General features: G+C 28.9%; 3 protein-coding genes across 3 annotated transcripts; 2 read left to right on the plus strand and 1 right to left on the minus strand.

Annotated features, from left to right (window-relative positions):
• Window positions 1–479: 479 nt before the first annotated feature.
• Window positions 480–5613, plus strand: LOC137815401 (glucose-1-phosphate adenylyltransferase large subunit 1-like). The gene is made up of 14 exons (XM_068618542.1): window positions 480–775; window positions 1397–1519; window positions 1725–1898; window positions 2381–2473; window positions 2564–2647; window positions 2964–3019; window positions 3148–3241; window positions 3415–3600; window positions 3699–3779; window positions 4049–4135; window positions 4212–4316; window positions 4726–4832; window positions 5086–5146; window positions 5234–5613. Exons 1-14 carry the CDS (start codon window positions 557–559, stop codon window positions 5333–5335), a joined length of 1572 nt encoding a protein of 523 aa, XP_068474643.1. The 5' UTR covers window positions 480–556; the 3' UTR covers window positions 5336–5613.
• A 335-nt stretch (window positions 5614–5948) lies between these two features.
• LOC137816393 (mannan endo-1,4-beta-mannosidase 7-like) lies at window positions 5949–9519 on the minus strand. Its single transcript, XM_068619511.1, has 5 exons — window positions 9107–9519; window positions 8519–8713; window positions 7691–7813; window positions 7258–7451; window positions 5949–6492 (listed from the first exon to the last, which is right to left on the minus strand). Exons 1-5 carry the CDS (start codon window positions 9437–9439, stop codon window positions 6090–6092), a joined length of 1248 nt encoding a protein of 415 aa, XP_068475612.1. The 5' UTR covers window positions 9440–9519; the 3' UTR covers window positions 5949–6089.
• A 5173-nt stretch (window positions 9520–14692) lies between these two features.
• Window positions 14693–18377, plus strand: LOC137816395 (dihydroflavonol 4-reductase-like). The gene is made up of 6 exons (XM_068619513.1): window positions 14693–14861; window positions 15401–15570; window positions 16004–16198; window positions 16488–16647; window positions 17181–17373; window positions 17851–18377. The coding sequence occupies exons 1-6, from the start codon at window positions 14744–14746 to the stop codon at window positions 18077–18079; spliced, it is 1065 nt and encodes a 354-aa protein (XP_068475614.1). The 5' UTR covers window positions 14693–14743; the 3' UTR covers window positions 18080–18377.
• The last annotated feature ends 2806 nt before the right edge of the window (window positions 18378–21183 follow it).

Consider the following 21183-nt stretch of genomic DNA (forward strand, 5'->3'; position numbering starts at 1 on the left):
AACTTTTTTTATTTAATACACACCTAAGTAATTTGAAAGTTTTGATTCATTGTTACTTTTCCTAATTAGTTATGTCATCACAATTATTAAACTAGAAAAAGAGTGTCAAAAGTAATAAATAGAACAAAACATTTTCTTGAAGACAAGAAAAAAAACAAAAACTACAAGGTACCTAAGAACACGTCAAAAAAAAGGTGCAATGATTTTGCCAATGCCCTCTGATTCCACGTAACATGAATGTGTAGCATGTGGTGAGCAATGAATTACAGAAACTTCTGCCATTTTTTTCGTTGGTGATGACAATTCATTAGGCAATAGATCTCAACTCACTATACTCTCTAACAGTCTCATTGCACCATCTCAGGCACCATTTTCACCACATATTTTATATATTCAACTTCACTCATTTTACTTGGTCACTTGCAAATCTGAGACATGCTATATACCATAAAAAACTTGATTTCTTGATCTCACCACACTCTCCTTTTGGCCCCTCAGTGCATTGTTTACCTGCTTCTTGTGGGGTCTTGTGTGAAAGAGATAGTGAAAAAGAGTCATGGAAGCAAGCATTGCAACACCAGGTGCAGGTGGTATTGTAGCTACCAAGGGGTTTGGGACAAGAAGCAGAGGTTCTGGCTTCTGGGGTGAGAACACAAGGGGAAGTCTTAATGTAAGATTTCACAGTACTCAACCATGCAAGAGTGTTAAGGCTAGAAGTTCCAACTCTGGCATTGCATACGCTGTGTACACTCCAGACATCAACACAGAGTCTCCGGTAATAGCTACATGCAAACATTTTCTGATGTGGCTTGATGTGTTTCTCCCTCCCTATATGAACACATGAAACATTAAATGAAAATCTTCCAAAGCAAAGACAAACACTGAAACAGACACTGATACAACACAGAAATACGAGTTTTTAGAAAATTAATACATTTATTTTTTAAAATTGTGTCTAGAATTGTCAATAATCCAACAAATATTTTTTGAATTTGACACTTTACTTTACGGATACGTGTCCTTTGAGTATCGGTGCCTAATACGTGTGTTCGACACGGATACGTCATTTAAGAGAAGTGTACTTCATGTTACTAATTCTTATAAATAAGAACTATGGATATAGATTATTGGATCATGTTTCAGTGACCAGGATTCTGAAAAAATGTTCATAATTTCGTGAAGCTGTATGAAATTACTCATTAACTTTTATTTCTCATAATAATCTCTTGATGCAGTGCTTATTTATATACATACATAAAGAAAAACTGAGATCATTATTGTAGGCTTATGTGTTTTTTGTCATTTGAGTGACATCATGTTGGTGCATTTTGTTACTGTTGTTTGGTTTGTTGGTGCTTTTGGATGATAAATAGTAATGTTGTTTTTTTGCTCTTAGTTATTGGAGAGATCCATTATTCAGAGTCCAAAAACAAACCCTGAAAATGTAGCTGCCATCATATTGGGTGGAGGTGCTGGAACTCCACTCTTTCCTCTTACCAGCACAAGAGCCAAGCCTGCTGTATGGTTTTCTAATTTATATAATTTTCTTTAGAGGTTTGAGTTGATTGCTATAAATGGTATGAGAGGTTTGTTTTGAATTTTGAGACACAGATGAATGTACTAACGTAAAGGATTCTCATGATTGTTCTTCCTTCAAGCAGTTGCAGGATTTTTGAATGTGATGAAATATATGTGCAGTATTAATAATTTTATCATGTTTGCAGGTTCCCATTGGAGGGTGTTACAGACTGATAGATGTTCCTATGAGCAATTGCATCAACAGTGGCATCAGGAAAGTGTACGTTTTAACTCAGTTCAACTCTTTCTCTCTCAATGGCCACCTCTCTCGCACGTATAATTCTGGAAATGGAGTGAACTTTGGAGGCGGTTTTGTAGAGGTAAGTTGTCTGTAGCATTTCAAAAAGACTGAGATTTACTTTATTTTAGGAAATTTTGAAATTTTCTCCGGGTGGTCTTGGATTACTTCGAAAATTCCTTCAGTTTGTTTTTACTTTTTAGATTGGTGTCTTCATCCTTTGGTTTTGGATTACTTCGAAAATTCCTTCAGTTTGTTTTTACTTTTCAGATTGGTGTCTTGATCCTTTGATTTGCATGTTTTCAATTAAAAACAAGTGATTTGTCTTAGGTTGGGTAGGTGATTTTTCTACTGTGTATGAGGGGCTGCTGTTTTTGTTTGGAATATTGTGAGCTATTTACCCAAAGTGTATAAGGGTTTACTCACTCTTAAAGTGGTTCACTTTTTTTTTTTTCTGATAAAAAAAGGTATATTTTAGGAAATGGATTTTTATAAAAAGGTTTGAAGAAATTTATCAGTGAGGCTATGTTACTGATCAAAGTTGGAGTAATTTACATGGAACAGGTCTTGGCTGCTACTCAAACTCCTGGAGAATCTGGGAGCAAATGGGCTCAAGGGACAGCTGATGCAGTGAGAAGATTTATTTGGGTTTTTGAGGTAGGTATTTTGTATGCTACATACATCTATGCTAAAATTGTGGGTCTAGTAACCATAAAATGAATGTGTGTGTGGATGATTATCATGCAGGATGCTAAGAACAAGAATATTGAACACATAATGATAATTCCTGGTGACCATCTTTGTCGGATGGACTATATGAAGCTTGTGGAGGTACAACTTAATTTCTCAGCTAAGATTGCATCATGTACTAAATATAGTTCATGAAGACTATGCTTACATAACATATAGTGACTAAGAAAAGTGATATATTGACAATTTGTATCAGTCTACAATCCTATTTTCTTGTCTAAAACTTGCACCAGTTTATGAAATAACGAAAATAACATTTCTTCATATCATCAATCACAAGTTGTATATTGGAACAGGTTTTCTATCATTACTGTAGTGACCAATTTCTCATAATGTATCAAGTAAAACTAAGATACTTTGTAAAAATATTACTAATTGATGAGGATTGTGCTTGTAGAAACATAATGCGAGCAAGGCTGATATCACAGTTTCATGTGTTCCTATGGATGAAAGGTATGTATATATATGCAAAAGAGACAATAGTATATGTTCTAATAATATAGAAAAAATGTCTTCAGAAACCATAGACTCTACTAAGTAAATATTGCTGTTGGAGTTGACCAATGTTTGCTATCTTGTAGCGGTGCATTAGACCATGGGGTTATGAAAATTGATAGAAATGGACGGATTACAGAGTTTGTAGAAAATCTAAATGAAACAGATGTGAACACAATGGTACATTACCTGTGCTTTAACTCTCACATTTTTTTTATAAAAGTATCATTATGCAACTTGACATATGCAACTTGACATCTCATCTAGGCCTTAACTCTCACGTTTCACAACCCTTCGTTCAATAAAATATGAAGTGTTTAAAGCTGATTAATTGTCACCTTTAATAACTGCAGCGTGTTGATACAAGGCTCCTAGGCTTAAGTGCAGAAGATGCAGAGAAATATCCTTTCATTTCTCCAATGGGTGTTTTTGTGTTCAGAACTGAGGTCCTGCTGAAACTGCTAAGATGGAGCTGTCCTTCTTGCAATGACTTAGGATCTGAACTTATCCCATCTTCTTTGAGGGACCACAAAGTTCAAGTGATGAACAATCCAAACCATGGAATTGAATGCTATTATGCTGATGCAGTTAAATTCCTTTCTGTTCTTGATGTTTTTGTTTCTGTTTGTATTTTCAGGCATATATGTTCAACGAGTACTGGAGAGATATGGGCACTATCAAGTCCTTCCTTGAAGCCAATCTGGAACTAACAGAACAGGTTTGTTTCCTCTATATTTAATTCTTAATTTGGAAGTTTCTTTCAACCAATTCAGATTGTTTACTGCAACTCATTAGCCAAGAATGAAAGTTAGTCATAATTCTATTTAAAAACAATTTGAATCTTTCACTGTTTAGAAGACTAAGTTTCTGTTAATCTTTATAATTATGAAATTGATGATATTTGAAGAAAGTAATGCTATTAATACATTTTTTTGCCATAAGGAACAATATAGTACATTTACTGGTCACATACTTTATTATTTGTAGTCTCCAAAATTTGAATTCTATGATCCGAAGACGCCTTTCTTCACTTCCCCAGGATTCCTACCACCCACTAAACTAATAAAATGCAAGGTAAGAGTGAAAACTTTTACTGGTTTGCTTCTTTATGCTATTACCACAAATGAATGACTAAGCTTGGTTTTTGCAGCTAGTGGATGCAATTATTTCTCATGGTTGTTTCTTGAATAAGTGTAAAGTTCAACATTCTATTGTTGGTCAGCGCTCACGTTTAGAGGCTGGTTCAGAGCTTCAGGTAAGCTTGTTCTGCACTTTTCTCTACATTATGAATTGTTATTGTTGAAGATCCTACATCGACTAGAAATTAGTACATTCATAGTATATAAATGGGTGCAAAACCTTACCTTAAAAGCTGATTTTGTGAGGTTGAGTTAGGCTTAGAGTCCAATTCTTAATAGTTATACTTCTCAAATTGGTGGGGTATGAGGAAAGTGCATTTTACACATCTTTACCATGGCCTCAAAGTTTCAAGAGTTTAGTACCATTTCACCCCAATCAATTGTTTTTGCTTAATTGAAATTGAGAATTTGAGAAGTATAATTCCATTTAGATAATGCTAATAGAGTATATATAGTATTATAGGATAACAAATCAATTGAGGATGTTGTGTTGCATTGCATGTACTTATGGACTTTGCTATGCAGGATACCATGATGATGGGTGCTGACTATTATCAAACTGATTCTGAAATTGCAACTCTGTTGGCAGAGGGAAAGGTTCCAGTTGGTGTAGGAGAGAATACCAAAATCAGGTGCCATGATGTTCCTTAATGAAACCTTTCATACTCATATAGAACAAAATGGTCCAAGTTATACTCACAATTACATATCACAAGTTGTGACTTCTGTTAGAAAAACAATATAAACCAAATTAAGCTTTTGGAATAGTTGGTTCATTACATAGTTTAGAACCTCTGTAATCAACTGGTCTAGAGTTTGATCATTGCCTCATTCTAAGTTCTTTATTTCTAATTTATGCTGATTTCCTACTCCAACATTTTGAAGGAATTGCATAATTGACAAGAATGCCAAGATAGGAAAAAATGTGATTATTGCCAATGCTGATGTAAGTGTTGCTTCAGAACTCACTATGGAAACATGGTATTTCATTCTGCAAAATTTGTTTTCTGATTTAGTTTCTGTGAGTTCACAGGGTGTTCAAGAAGCAGACAAGCCTGAAGAGGGATTCTACATTAGGTCTGGCATCGTAGTTATAGTGAAGAATGCAACAATTAAAGATGGAACAGTGATTTGATGGAGTTGGTTGCAGAAAATGGAGTATGATTAGTTTGCTCCATTGTATACTACAAGTTACACTCTATGTAGGAACTTCTAGTTTCAGGATAAATAATTTCTGTTGCTTTTTTTTTCTATCATAGATCCTTTGATGCTCCTTAGGTTAATTTCTCCATTCCTAAACTCTTGATGTTTAAGTTTAAGATTACTATCAATAATGAGTTAGGATTTCAAATGTGAATTAGTAGTTCTGCATTAACTATTTTCTATGACTTCTTTATTGACCAAAAATGTTATAAGAAGAGCTGATATTACCAAAAAACATTGACGTGTAATATTAATATAAATTTATCTCCATTAATAATAATGACTAAACATTCTTTTCTTTCTGATTCAATGTCAAAAAAATTGAAAATTAGAATCCACTGTTTCCTTTAAATGACTTAAACCTATTGGAACTGAGGAGAAACAACTTTCTTGGCAAAATTATTTTATGTTCTGCAATAATTTAAGATTTTAGTAATTCAGAAATAAGAACTTTAAAGAAACATTTGAAAACTTAATTACACCAAAATGTTATTAATTCATTTTGGTAAAATAGAAAACTTAAACAATATAGATTGATCAACATCTAGACATGTGATGCCCTCTCAGACAGTACTTGTAATTTCTCTTTCAAAGGAAACATGGGTCCAATACATATTCATGCACAAATAATGTCTAAGATTGAAGGGCTTTCTATTAATAATGTTACAAAGTCTTCAAGAAATGTCTCAGTTTCTAACTTTCCTTGCTTTGTTCTTAACTCTGGAGGATTTCTTCATTCTGATTCTGTTTAGCTTTTGAGACTCTTGAGCAATCAAAGTAGCAGTTGAGCTATTCTCATCTAAGGGCACTTCATAGCCATCATTAAAAGCATCCATTCCTTCTGCTAGAAGATGCCAAAATAAGCCACCAGTTGCAGCCCCACCATCACTTGCTGATGAATAGATTGCAGAATACACCAAGTTGTAAAATTGGTCCCTTATTGCAGTTGAGTCACTGCTCATGTTTTTTCTTGCTACTCCAAACTCAGCAAAGAGAACTGGCTTCTGAATGCTCTGTGCATCTTTTATGTGATCATTCAACCAACTAACCAAAAATAAGGTTTGTTCTTCATTGCTTGATCCTGGTAACCTGCTCATAACCTTACCCAATTCAGCATTATCATGAAAAACAAAACCTTGCCCCAACGTAAGAAACTAATTTTTACTTCAACACTGATAAGAAAGTATTATTAGTATGATTTTTGTGTATAAATATTAACAGTTTCATCATATATAATGAATGATCTTGTTCTTATAATGAAAGTTGAGTCTTTCTGCTGTTAACAGTTAAAAATAAATGCACAATTTTGGAATGTAAGCTAGCTTATCTGAGAGACAAAATAAATTAAAGACTTAGTATAAATTTATGGACTTCAAAAAGCTTGAAGCTTTCAATAGTGGGAGACCCTTTGTAAAGAGTTTGTTTACACATGCATGGTAGAAATCTAACCAATACATTATGATTTCTGATAGAATTTAAAGATCCAACCACACATATATATATATATATATATAGTAGTCTGTGATTGATACATTCCAATAAACTGAAAGTGATAAAAAGATTTTGATGAATTCATGTTTGAGGGGATTTGGACCTTTTGCATACACTGATATATAGTAGTCTGTGATTGAATGATACTGTATAAACCTTTTCTGGTAGCATACACCATTTACTCCTTTAAGAATTCTAACAAGACATTTATAGGTAGAATGTTTCTAAATGCATGTTTTTCTTGGTTTATTTTTTATAATAAGATGTGATGTGAGTGTGGCCTAAGAAAAATGGTGCATGATCATTGTTCATCATTAATGTGATTGTGAGGTTTTATTAAGAAATAGAAGTGAAATTGCACACCATTGATCAGGGTATGAATGAACTGTTGCAAAATCAATGCCAGGGATTTGGTTGTTTGCAATGAAATCTGTTCCAACTTGGAAATTTGGATTAGACTCTTTCTTTGACGGCCCATAGAAGCCCTCTAGACCAACCTCAAGTAAATGGTTTCCATCTATGGATTTCAAGTAAGATGCCATTTCAGTAATCCAAGCCTGTCATTGAAAACAAAATCATATGTAATTGAAAACCTAAAAGCCCATTGAAATTATTTTTTCATAAAGTTCTCTTAATTTTTCTGTTCTTTCTATTGATAGTACATAAAGTTTTTATTTTGTCATCTAATGTCACATGGTGACATTTGATATGTTGGGTTATTTTGACAATAATCATATCCAAAAATTATATTTACCCTAATTTCGAAAATATAATTGAAAAACAGAATAATAATTACCTGAACTGTGTTCCCTGAATGATCAGAAGGGCATCTAACTTCATTCATGAGTTCCCAAGCCATTATGGTTGGATCATCTTTGTAAACCACTCCCGTGAAGTTATTACGCCTTGTGAGTACACTCTATCATGCAGACAAACATAAAACTACACTGTTACATGTCTTTTTCACTTCAAAAACCTTGGTACAATACAAATGTTGTCACGAGCACAAGTAGCTGAGGCAGCAACCAATAATAATAAAAAAGTACTACATATGTAGTTAATGCTGAATTTTTCTTCATGTAGTGTTTCATCAGTTGTTCTTAAAGGCACTTTATATAATAAGAAGTGGTGGATAGCATAGTGCAGATGTAAGAACATTAAGATGGTTGAAAATCACAAGTGTGTATCAGTAGCAACATTAAGAAAAGTCTAAACCTCTATTGCAGGTTCATTAATTCTTGGTAGCTTTCAGCTGCTAGGTAGCAAACATTTATGCTCACAGACCAAATCAACTACAAAAGTTGGTAAAATAGTGTTAAAGAAAAAAAAATATAGCTTTTTTTCAGCAAAGAAGAAATAAAATATAATATGTCTCAACCCTTATACAAACAGTGACCAAGGTTAACCTGCCAATGTCAACCTGCTTAGCACCCGACTAATATATAATATTCAGGCTCTACATATCTTCAAACCAAACTTTAAAAGAAATGAATGGCAAAACACATCCGATCCTTATAACCAATCTTTAATCTAAACAATACACACAAAACAACTCTTATTAGAACCAAACGTCTACAAACACGGATACAAATCACAAATACAAATAAAAAACGTTTAATTATACCTTGACGTGGTTTTTGTAGAATCCCTTGACAAGAGGGTTTGTGAAGAAATCATCTTCAGAATGTAGGGACTGGCCCTCACTCTTAGCCCACTCCACATATTGTTTCTTTCCTCCAAAGTTATCATAGTTATTCACCAAACTCAACACCAACTTGGTCCCATACCTTCTGGCTTCTGATATTACAAAGTCCAGTCCCTTCATTATTTACACAGCCAAAATACAATTATTACTGCTGCAAAAAACTGAACACCAATTATAGCAAGCATGCATTTGGCAGAAGAACTAATGTTAACCATCATCAAATTATAAAAATCAAGAAAAAATAGCTTATAGTTCATCGATCTAATCACAAACCATCATATATATGCATAAACTTTCTTCCCTTTTACAATATCTGTGTTAACTATCAAATTCAATGATTATCTGTGATGGAATGCCAGTGTAAAATAGACTATGTATATATAACATAACATGATCATTAAGTGCTTCAAAAGATTAAACAACTAAGTAACATCTTTACTCTAATTCAATACCACAATCTCTAAAAGGTTCAAAGATTATAGATTGCAAAATGGAGATGAAACTGACCAGGAACATGTCCTCATTGTATGATCCAGGAGAGTACTGAAGGGGCCTATCTCCACCATCACTGAAAGCCCATGTTCTTGCTATGCTAAGTCCATGGTTTGCAGCTACTTGAAATGCAGATGTGACCTTGTTTCTCTGAGATGGATCAGAGGCCATGTACATGAGCCAATAGGCATTATAACCATTAGCATAGTAGGGTCTTTCATTCAACACAAGCTGCACCCCTCTTACTTTCACAAACTCGTCACCAAGATCATCACCTTCTACTTTGAAGATCCCATATTCCAGTATCAGGTAGAAAATTAGAGAGAACAGAAAGAAACCAAGCTTCATTGTTCTGCTTTCAAATCTTCACACTCTCTGCTTTTTGGTGGCGTGAGAACTAGGAATGTTCTGAATTTGCAGTGTGTGCGTGTATATATATATATTGGAATGAAAACTTAAACTTTCCTTGAGTAAGTCCAAATTCTAATTTTATGATAGTTTCATAATTTGAACACTAAGTTATTATATAACTTTGTGTTGATCACATACATTTTATTTAAATCAACACATATAAATAATAAATTAGTAATATAAAAATTGTTGATTGAAGGGCACAGTGTGTAGAATTATAGAGAAGATGTGAATGTGAGAGTGTGTTGTGGGGTCTGCAACTGTATGATTTTGAAGATGTGATGATGGAACACAGAGGTGTGGTTACCATCATAATTTTTCATGTCCATACATGCAAAATTGTTGCCCCGTGAGTCATATGAAATGGACTTTGGGACATGATGACATGATTCAAGGTATGATGCTGCATGGTCCCATTCATGCCTCAATAAAGTAACATGCTGAACCTGAGTTTCAGAATTAATATTTTTTATAATTATTTTATTTATATACTTAGTTTTTTAACCATTTATTTATTCTGTATATATATATATACAGTATATAACACATCTAAAACAAATGTTTCTTAAAATATATATATATATATATATATAGATTTTGCAGAGATTTTGTATATAATATTAGATTAACACAAAGATTAACCGTGATATTTGTATTAATCCAAATTAATAAATACGAAGATCCAGTACATGCTAAAAAATATATATATTTAATAATATTTATCATTTTCAATCATTGAATATCAAATACGACTTAAACATTTACAACATTTATTAAATACCTTTTACTTTAATCAAATACTAACAACCAAAACCTATTATGTATGTATAGCTAGTAAAAAGGTTGACAAATATTTCACTCCCTTAAAAAATTATCTATCAATAAAAAAAATCATTAAATAATAATAGATTTTAGAGATTAAAAATAATTAATCACTATATTAACTAAATTATATACTAATTTAGATACTAAAAAATTATTAATATATAATGTGGTTTCTATTATTAATAAAATATTATAAAATGGTTTCTAAATTAGTGTCTAAATTACCTACTAAATTTTAGCTATTAATATTTTAGACTCTAAATTAGTCTTAAAAACTAATAGAGACTAATTTAGAACCTAAGTAGTTAGTAGTTAAAACTTTAAGAGCTAATAGTTAAATACCAATTTAAAAACTATTTTATAAATTTGTATTAATAATAGAAACTACTTTAGATATCAATAATTTTTTAATTTATAAAATAGTTTTTAATTTAATTAATATAATAAGTAATTATTTTAATTTCTAAAATTAATTTTTATTTAATAACTTTTTAATGAATTAAGTAGTTTTTATTTCTAAATTGAATTTGAGTTGAATTTGTAAATAAATTACATCCAACATTACCAACAGGCTTTAATGACACCAAACATTTTAAAATTTGGAAACTTTTGTTGAAAGACTTTTAAATGGTAAACCAAACAAACTGCCACTTACAGATTTGTGGATGTTTTTAGGTAGGTTAGGTAGCAATGTAATGCTACTAATAAATTTAATTTATAACACCTAGTTATCACTACAAGGGTTAATTTAGTATGAATTAATATGTTCTTTATTTTCTAATTTTTTTTCAAATTCCATTTTCTTCTCTACACAAAGACATCACATCATATGTATTTATACTTTTTCTAACCTTTTAGTCTCTTCTTTAAGTATTAATATTAAATGATCACATGTTTGATTTTTGTCTCCTCATTTATATTTAATATTAATTACAAGAAAAATATTACATAAATGTAATTTTAAAAATAAAAAATAATTAATTATTATATTTATTAAATTATATATTATTTTAAAGATTAAAAAATTATTGATATTTATAGTTTTTACTATTAATAAATAGTTTCTTAATAAAAATAGAATAAAACCAGTTAAAAATATTGAGGAGTTAAAATTAAATTTTGAAAAATAAAAAACTCAAAGTATACAATTTATCAAGAATTATACAAAAGAAATATTGCATCAGATAAAAATATAATTTAGAAAAAAGTATGCTAAACCTATTTAGTATTTATCTTGATTAAGGATAAAGTGATGAAACTTTAAAAAGAGTTAATTAAGGAGGATTTTGTGGATTAAATCTTGTCCATTAAATATTTGAATACTTGAATACTCTTATTTGAATACTCTCAACAATATTTGAATACTCTTATTAAGTTATAATAAAGTTAAATGTTTGCAATTTCAACTACATTGTTTAATCCACCATAAATCGATCAACTATGTTTTCGTTCTAGTTATTGATCATGGAGGTTTTCGTCCATCTCCTCTTAAATTTTTCAATTGTGGTCTTAAATTTTAAGATAATAATAATAGTAGCAAAACTAATTGTAAAAGAGGAAAAATCGGTAATTTTAATTACCTTTTGTAGAGGTTGGTTTGATAATCAAAATGTTGAAGTAAACCTGAAAAATTTAGATAAAGTCGAATCTAATAGTGCATAAGTATGTTTCAGATTTTTTTAGCAGGAAATTTCACGACTGATTCAAAAGGATTTATTCTTTATTTTTATAATCATAGTAAAATTTTATACAATGAGTTTGAGTTTTTAAAAAATTATTGTTTTTTTTTTAAATTGTGTAAGAACTATGTTAGAATTGTAAGAAATTTAACAAATATTTTTTTGAATTTGACACTTGAACGATACATGTTCTACGAGTGTTATACAAGTGTCGATATCCGATACATGTGCCCAATACGGGCACACCATTAAGATGAGTGTCTTAGTGTTATAAATGAATATCCTTTTCTCAATGATGGTTTTTTTCATAATTAAATATGTATATGTTAAAAAAAATATCTTAGTACTTCTGTTTAACATAAAGTTAAAGAAACTAAAAAAATAGCTTCTATATTAATTAGTTAATGAATAAATTATTTTTAGTTTATAAATAAATAAAATATTTTTTACAAATTGATTCATATGTACATTAGTTTTAACTTATAAAAAAGTTAAATTTAATTTTTCATTTTTATTACTTATAGATAATTCTTTTTCAGATAAATTCCTTTGGTTTTACATTTGCCCTATATTAACTTTAACTATAAACAAGGAAGTAGATATATCTATTTTTTTAACTTAAAATTTAATATTTTATTATTTATTAAATTAGTAATGATAAATTCTTTATATATCTATAAAATAGTAAATATATTTGTTATTTTTTAATACGCTCTTCAAAAAATATTAAAAAACAGTGCTGCGTATTAAACTTTACCTATTTGTTTGACAATTTATATTTTTAAAATAGAGAATAAAATAAAACTGAAGATAAATAACTTCATTTTATAAATAAATACATTAGTTTTAAAAATAAAGTTAATTAATTGGAAGTAAATCTAAAACTAAAAATATTGATATTTAAAAAAATAAGAACAAAAATATTTAAAAATAAATAAAAAACGAAAGTAGAGATATTGTGAGAGACAGTCAACGTATTTGAAGCCAACTACTCATCTCCAAACCAAACCATCAAAGTCAACTTACTCATGCCTCACGTGTCCAACAAAATATGTTTTTTTTTCTGTCAATTAATTTGAATTAGTAAAAAAATTATTTTTTATTTTAAAATTAAGAGATTATTGTTTAATAATTTCACATTAATTAAAAATTAAAAATAATTTAAATATATCTTTTTCGTTTAATCTTTTTTAAAAAAATCATGACAAATTTTTTTAAGGATATGACAGTACTAAACTCTTAACTATGTTATGTCAACTATTTTAATGGTCGTAAACATAATAAATTTATTTTTTAGGTTGTTTATTTATCTAGGGTAAATTTATTAAAGATCGAAAGGAATTTTAATATCTTTCATAAAAAAATTGAAATTTGAATCTGAAAATTATTAGTGTTTTGGATCAAGCACATTACAGATAAATGTTGTGATGCGATGAAATAATGTTTTTTTTTATTCATATATATTGTAAGAAATTGAAATAAGATTGAATGTGTTCATAACAAAATACATATTGTTGAAGGAGGTATAAGTTAAATTTTCTTGAAGTTGGAAGAAAAGAGTGTAAGAAAAATGAGCAAAAGAAATATAATAAATTATATGATAAAAAAAATGATGAGAAAAATAACAAGAATGTGCTAGAACCGAGTTGTAAGAAAAATTGAATAAATTAAGAAAGTTTTTATTATATTAGAATATAAATATTACAATAACTAAATTCTTTTACTTATGAATATTTAGAACCAATATTAATTTTTATTTAAAATATTAAAATATATTTATTTTAAAAACATTTTTTTAAGATTTTGCAAATATTTCTTTCATTTCTTTTAGATGAAAAGCATATAGATAAACCTTGATCTCTTCCATAGAAAATCCTTTAACAAACATTTTAAAATGAGTATTCTTTTATCGTCAATAAATATAAACACCACAATAAATTTATTAATTACTAACTATATTAACTAAATTAAATACTAAAATATTATTTTTATTTAAAATAATTTCTATTATTAATAAAAAATTAAAAAATAATTTCTAAATTGATATCTAAATTAGTTATCAAGATTTTAACAACTAATTGTTTTAGAAATTAATTTAAAATCTAGAATAATAGTAGCTAAAACTTTGGTAGCGGAACGAATTTTTAAAAAAAAAATTATAAATTTTTATTAATAATAGAAATTATTTTAGATATCAATAATTTTTTTAATCTATAAAATATCCCTAATTTTGTCTTATTTTAGTCTCAAAAATTAATTGTAATTTGATGATTTTTTTTTTAGTTAAACCCAACCATCAAATTTTTTTTTTTTTTTTTTTGAAAAAAGTAATTAATATTATAATAAAGTAGCTCCATGGTGTGAATAAAGGTTATATAAAAGTAATGTAACATCTATGTATGAAAAACAACAAACAAATGATACATATGTTAGATATAAGGATGTTAAATAATAATGTATGCTAACTGAAAGTAATTAAAAGCTTAAAAAACTGATAAAGGAGAATCCAAAGGTTGAAAAGCAAAACGATTTTGATGATGATCTTGGAAAATCACAGTACAAGGTTACTGTAATGTCCAACTGAAGAAAATGTGATGGGTAGGTAAAGCTCACCTGCAATTCCATGGTCACTGTTCATGCACAAAACCTTCTATAAAACCTTCCAACACCATTTTCATTCATCAGAGCTTCATCGTTTTATCTTCTTTGGTTTTGTGTTTTTGATCAGAAAAGAGAAATGGGTTCAGTGTCTGAAACTGTTTGCGTCACCGGAGCTTCTGGTTTCATCGGTTCATGGCTTGTTATGAGACTCCTCGAGCGTGGCTACACCGTTCGAGCCACCGTTCGTGACCCAGGTCTCATTCTTAACCATGTTAATTCTTTCTTTTTATATCATGCAACCTAACATATAGGTCGAAGGTTGTGGGGTTTCTGTATCTAGTATTTTATACGTGTTTTTGGGTAGTGTCATATAGGGTCTGGTGGATCTTTGTTGGTGCAAGAAAACTTGTTTTTGATTTTTTATAAGAATTGGGTATCCCTGAAGTATCTCATTTTAAACTTGTTTTTTATATCATGCAACCTAACATATAGGTTGAAGGTTGTAGGGTCTCTGTATCTCATATTTTATACGTGTTTTTGGATATTGTCATGTAGGGTCTGGTCCTTGCTGATGCAAGAAAACTTGTTTTTGGTTTTTTATAAGGATTAGGATACCCTGAAGTACCTCATTTTATTTTATTTATTCTTTGATGATAAAAAAAAATCATGCAACCTAACACTTTCATGTTATCACTGTTTTGCTGATAAAAAAAAAAAGTTATCAATGTTTCTGAAAGTTGGTATTTTGAAGGAGTATTATGTGTTATTTTTTGATTATTACATGCATGTGTAGGGAACATGAAGAAGGTGAAGCATTTGGTGGAGCTGCCTGGTGCAAAGACGAAACTGTCTCTGTGGAAGGCTGATCTTGGTGAAGAAGGAAGCTTTGATGAAGCCATTAAAGGGTGTACTGGAGTTTTTCATGTGGCAACTCCTATGGACTTTGAGTCTAAGGACCCTGAGGTACAACATAACGTATATATTACAGTCAAAATATCTGATGATCATCGACGATATTTTATAATATATAAGTAAATACAAACTTTATTTTATAAACATATTTAAAGTTCACTTCTTAATATGATATATACAGTTATTTAGAATTTATATTAATGAGAGTTTGTTAGACTTATCAAGTTACGTGTTATCGAGACTCATAATATATAGTCTTATGAGTTGTCAGTCTCTGCATGAGCATGAACGAGTGTGTTAAAGATCCACATCGAATAAAAATTTATAGTGTATATAAGTGAATGTAAACTTTATCTTATAAATCGATTTTATAAAGTTGAATTAAGTTTAAATTACATTTTTTTTAATAATCTTTTGAAACTATAGAGAAGAAGTTATGAAAATGATGGATTGAATCTGAGAAAGTTGATGGCATGTGGTGCAGAATGAAGTGATAAATCCTACAGTGAACGGAATTCTAGACATCATGAAAGCATGCATGAAGACAAAGACAGTGCGAAGGCTTATATTTACATCCTCAGCAGGAACCCTTAATGTTTTTGAGCACCAAAAGCCTGTTATGGATGAAACCTGTTGGAGTGACGTTGACTTTTGTAGGAGAGTCAAGATGACTGGTTGGGTTAGTCATTTTTTTTCTCACAATGTCAATTTTTTTTTATTAAAAAAGAATAAATAATATAAAACAAAATATTTGAGATATATCCCAATTCTTATAAAAAAAACTAAAACAAATTTTCTTGCACCTGATTAGTTAAAGATCTATTGGACCTTACACGATATTATCCAAAATCTTATATTAGAACAAAATACAGAATTCCTAACATCTTGTACCATTCAAATTTTCATATTTGAACACAAAACTAGAGCAAATTAAACTACACCGTGCATTTTTTTTTCTTGATGTGTAGATGTATTTCGTTTCTAAAACACTGGCTGAGAAAGAAGCTTGGAAATTTGCCAAAGAGCATGGCATGGACTTCATCACTATCATTCCACCTCTTGTTGTTGGTCCCTTTCTCATGCCAACAATGCCACCTAGCCTAATCACTGCTCTTTCGCCCATCACAGGTAACTTATATCACTACATATTTTTTTATGAGCAACGAATTAAATGAATAAATTGAAACATACATTTCAGATATAAGTAATGATACTTTAACAATCTGCTCCAATACACCATCTATAATTAATAATACGAAGAAAGGTTATTTTTGTCACAACTTGCTCCAATACACCACTCGGTGCAAGTTTTAAACAAGAAAATGGAATTATAAACTGATACAAGTTGTCAATATATCATTTCTCTAAGAAATATTCTAACATTTATAAAAAAAAGTTTGAGAGATATATTTACCTCAATAAACATTACAAAAAGAACCCTATACTCCATTGTCACTAAACACAATATAAAACCTTACAAAAAGAATCTATAAAATAATTAAAACGTAAATTAGTTAGTGAAATTGTAACTAATAAACTTTGTTTTAAATGTGATTGATACATTTATCACTATGAAGTTATGTGAATAGATTGTTCTTACTTTTTCACATTCTTATATAATAAGAATATGAATTTTATGAGTGGCACTGAAAATTTGGCAGGAAATGAGGGCCACTATTCGATCATAAAGCAAGGCCAATTCGTGCACTTGGATGATCTATGTCTTGCTCACATATTTCTGTTTGAAGAACCAAAAGTTGAAGGGAGGTACATATGCAGTGCATGTGACACTACTATTCATCACATTGCCAAACTAATCAATGAAAAATACCCTGATTACAACATCCCCACCAAGTAAGTCTCCCAATTAACCAATAAGCTTTCAATTTTCACATATTTTATCACCTAATTTTTTCTCTACATCTTTTACCATTAGGTTTTTCAAATTTATACATTTTACTATCATAAAAATACCATTTTGTAAAATTCTTGTTCATAAATAATGTTGTTTATGTACATCAAACATATCAATAAATTAATGTGCAAAAATATAAACATGCATGCATAAAAAATTCACAATAGTATTTGCAAAATGATAATATTATTTTTTTTATCAGTAAAAAATAATAAATAAATGAGAACCACTTAAGGATGATCCAATTCTTAAAAAAACGTCAGTCTTTTCCTAACAAGACGAACATCTCCTACCAACCGAAAACACAATTTCTGAAAATCTTAAACCTTAAACCCTGAATCTTAAACCCTAAATATACAACTAAAGCATAACATTAATATAGGGTTGACCTAATATTGTACACATTGGATTTCTAGGTTCAAGAATATTCCAGATGAATTGGAGCTTGTGAGATTTTCTTCAAAGAAGATCAGAGACTTGGGATTCCAATTTAAGTACAGCTTAGAGGACATGTACTGTGGAGCAATTGACACATGCAGAGACAAAGGGCTTCTTCCTAAACCTAAACCTAAACCTGCAGAAACTCCTCTCAGTAGTATCATTCAGAATGCAGAAACCTCCATGAATGGCATCATTCAGAACTAAACACACCCTTTTATTTCTTTGTGCATGCATGTTTTTCAAAGTTAGTTTCAATCTCAGTTGCATGATTAAGTTAGAACTGTGATTATAATGTAACATGCTTCTCCTATAATAGAGTCTTGTTAATTCTCATAACATTGCATGTTCGAGGCTCATTTATACATAAAACTACGGTTTCAAGTGCTAAACTTGTGTTGTTTCAAGTGATTATGGTCACACAGTTGTTAATTCATGAAAGTTCATGAGTATCATTTGAATTAATAAAACTCTTTCTGTAGTAGATTATTCCTTTTGCATGTCATTCTTGTTTTCAGATTTTTCAATTCTTCTTAATTCTCACATTCTCACATTATCATCATTCATAAATTTTATGATTATATGTTTTTAATTTTCACTTATTTTACTGTGAAATATAAAACCAGAAGTTTGGCATGTCATGAAAAAAAAAGTTAAAGAAATTAATAGTGTATTTTACCACTTAATTATCATAAATAATTTTGTGAATTTTATTATCATTATTTTTTTTACATTTTACGTTTACATTTTTTAAATTTGTATATATAATTGACTTGTTAAATTTTTAACCTAGTGTTAACGTGTCATGAAGAATTATTTTTAAAAAAAATAAGGTGATGTTGTTTTGCCAAAAAAAAATGTACTAAAACAAATTCAATTCTTTTAAAGAAAATGTGAAAAGTTGAAAATATTATGATAGTAATGTGTGGAAAAATGATAAACCTAAAAATTGAAATGAATGTCATTTAAAAAAATAATATAACAACGACAATTAGTTTTTAAAATTATAACACGTTACCAAATATTTAATCGATGAAATATACGAGAATGGAGAAATATGATGGTCAAATATGGAAAAAAAAATTATTGAATGATAAGTTTTATAAGATAATAGTTGAATGACACAATTTACGAAATTGTAAATGATTAAATATGTTTTTTTTTAGTGTATTATAATATAAAATTTTATTTTATTTTTAGTTCAAATTTTAAACTTGTAATAAAAAAGTAATAAGAATTTATTTTAAGAGTTTTCTTATGAAGGAGGTCTAAAGTTTGTCTTATAGAAAAAAATAACTTAAGGTAAAAATAATAAAAAGAAAAACATATTCAACTTAATTGTAAAAAATAATTTAAGAGTATGAAGTTATGAAGCTCAAATATTTCTTTTAAATGGCGTGACACATGTGTCGGATATCTACATTCGTATGACGCGTACCGGTGAAGTGTTCAATTCAAAAAATATTTCTTGAATTTCTGACAATTTTAACATGATTCTAACATAATTTTAAAAAAATAATTAAAAACTCAAATTTATTATATAAATTTTTAATATGATTATAAAAATAAAAATATCAATAATCATTAATTAAAAGTTGTTTACTAGCTAATGGTTGTTGATATCAACAATTACAATATCAACAATCGTTAACAAAAAAAAAAATGTAATGTCAATTAAATCATGTAAGTAAAAGTATTACTTAAGAGCTGAAAAATAATAATTAGGATTAAAATATATAACAAACTTTTGTATAAACAAAAATTAAGGTGAGCCACTAACTCGTGGAGCCTTCAAATAAAAATTTAGAGGGATTTATGTCATATTTTTAGTCCTACCTCAAAACTACAATATTTTTGTCTTCTACTAATTTGTATGTATTATAACTTTTTGGCTGTTTCTCCCTGCACCCCCAACAAATGAATTCCTGCACCCCCATCCTTTTCAAAAAAACGATTTTTCTCTTTTAAAAATGATTTCTGAATTATTTCTGGAATATACTTTCCAGAACATATTTTATGAATTCTGGATTTGCCATTCTAAAAATTAAAAAATTGTATTTTGAAAAGAATATTCTAGAATGATTTTTTATTTTTTGGATTTCCTGAAAACACATTTTGCTTACGAACTCCTAATCTAGAATTACCTTTGTTTACGGAACTCTTATTCCAGAATCATAAAAAATTATCAAAAGAATAATTCTGGTGTTGCATAAAATGTAGGGGTGCAGGAAGAAATACCCTAAACTTTTTCCTTCCAAACTAGTTTGGGCTGCACCAGTGTTATTTTTTTTTTCATTTTTGGGCATAGCCCAAAATCAATAGTTTTTTCTTCATATTTTCTTGCTACTAGTTTTAGCTCTGTTTATTTTGTTCTTTTGAGCCTCACCTGTTATTTTTATACTCTTCTTTTTGTTCTTTATATAAAATTACTTCAACTTGTATTATTGCTTTGATTTTTCTTTTAATTATCAAGTCTTCTTTTCTTTTAATTTTAATTAATTAAAATATACTAGCTTAACAACTAAATAAATCAATTGAGGCGTAACCATTTCAACATTTTTTCTTTAATTTTTTTCTTCCTTTTCCTTTAAATCAAGTATTTTTAAATAATATTTTTAGTAACTCATTTATACCTAACTCAATCTTAAAACATCAAGGATATCTCCTTTCATCCAAAAATGAATATATCAAATATAAGATTATATATTTATTCATAAAATAACATAATAATTCTAATTAACTTAATTAGAATAGGTTATAAAAGACTCTCATAGCATATTACATCTTAATAAATAAATTTTATGTTTAATTAATCTCATAAAATTAACTTATGAAAGATGGTTTTACTCCACTTACATATTATAATTTAACTTAATTTAGTTTAATTCTTAGTTTAAGTGGTATCTTCAAAATGTGTAACTATACTACAATCATAATGATAACTAATATTAATAAAATATTATTAACTTTGTTTGAGTTTGCTGAATTTGGAAATCAAATTATCTAAACTAATCATTATTGAAGTTGATTGATTTTAGATGGTATAAGATGTGACACTTATTTAATTTGCAATTCATCCAAACATATTAACATTATTATTATTATTATTATTATTATTATTATTATTATTATTATTATTATTATTATTATTAGTTGGGACATTCCTCCTAACAATTAGGAAAGTGTCACGTGTCTCCAATTTTAACTAACTTTCTTTTGTTCTACCTATAACAAACATCATATGACTGGTTGATCATCACGTGTTGAGTCAAAATGAAAAACATACCAAATCCCAGGTGGACCAAACAATA

The sequence above is a fragment of the Phaseolus vulgaris genome, chromosome 1 (genome assembly GCF_000499845.2).
Source record: "Phaseolus vulgaris cultivar G19833 chromosome 1, P. vulgaris v2.0, whole genome shotgun sequence".
NCBI classification, from domain to species: domain Eukaryota; kingdom Viridiplantae; phylum Streptophyta; class Magnoliopsida; order Fabales; family Fabaceae; genus Phaseolus; species Phaseolus vulgaris.

Excerpts from the sequence above, each read along its gene's own strand:
- LOC137816393 (XM_068619511.1), bottom strand. The coding sequence starts at position 9,439 with ATGAAGCTTGGTTTCTTTCTGTTCTCTCTAATTTTCTACCTGATACTG. Across the intron at positions 8,714-9,106 it reads ACAATGAGGACATGTTCCTG|GGACTGGACTTTGTAATATC; the intron begins GTCAGTTTCATC and ends TAAATAATGAAG. Across the intron at positions 6,493-7,257 it reads CATTCATACCCTGATCAATG|GTTACCAGGATCAAGCAATG; the intron begins GTGTGCAATTTC and ends GGTTATGAGCAG.
- LOC137815401 (XM_068618542.1), top strand. The coding sequence starts at position 557 with ATGGAAGCAAGCATTGCAACACCAGGTGCAGGTGGTATTGTAGCTACC. Across the intron at positions 776-1,396 it reads ACATCAACACAGAGTCTCCG|TTATTGGAGAGATCCATTAT; the intron begins GTAATAGCTACA and ends TTTTGCTCTTAG. Across the intron at positions 4,317-4,725 it reads AGGCTGGTTCAGAGCTTCAG|GATACCATGATGATGGGTGC; the intron begins GTAAGCTTGTTC and ends TTTGCTATGCAG.
- LOC137816395 (XM_068619513.1), top strand. The coding sequence starts at position 14,744 with ATGGGTTCAGTGTCTGAAACTGTTTGCGTCACCGGAGCTTCTGGTTTC. Across the intron at positions 16,199-16,487 it reads GAGTCAAGATGACTGGTTGG|ATGTATTTCGTTTCTAAAAC; the intron begins GTTAGTCATTTT and ends CTTGATGTGTAG. Across the intron at positions 17,374-17,850 it reads GATTACAACATCCCCACCAA|GTTCAAGAATATTCCAGATG; the intron begins GTAAGTCTCCCA and ends TTGGATTTCTAG.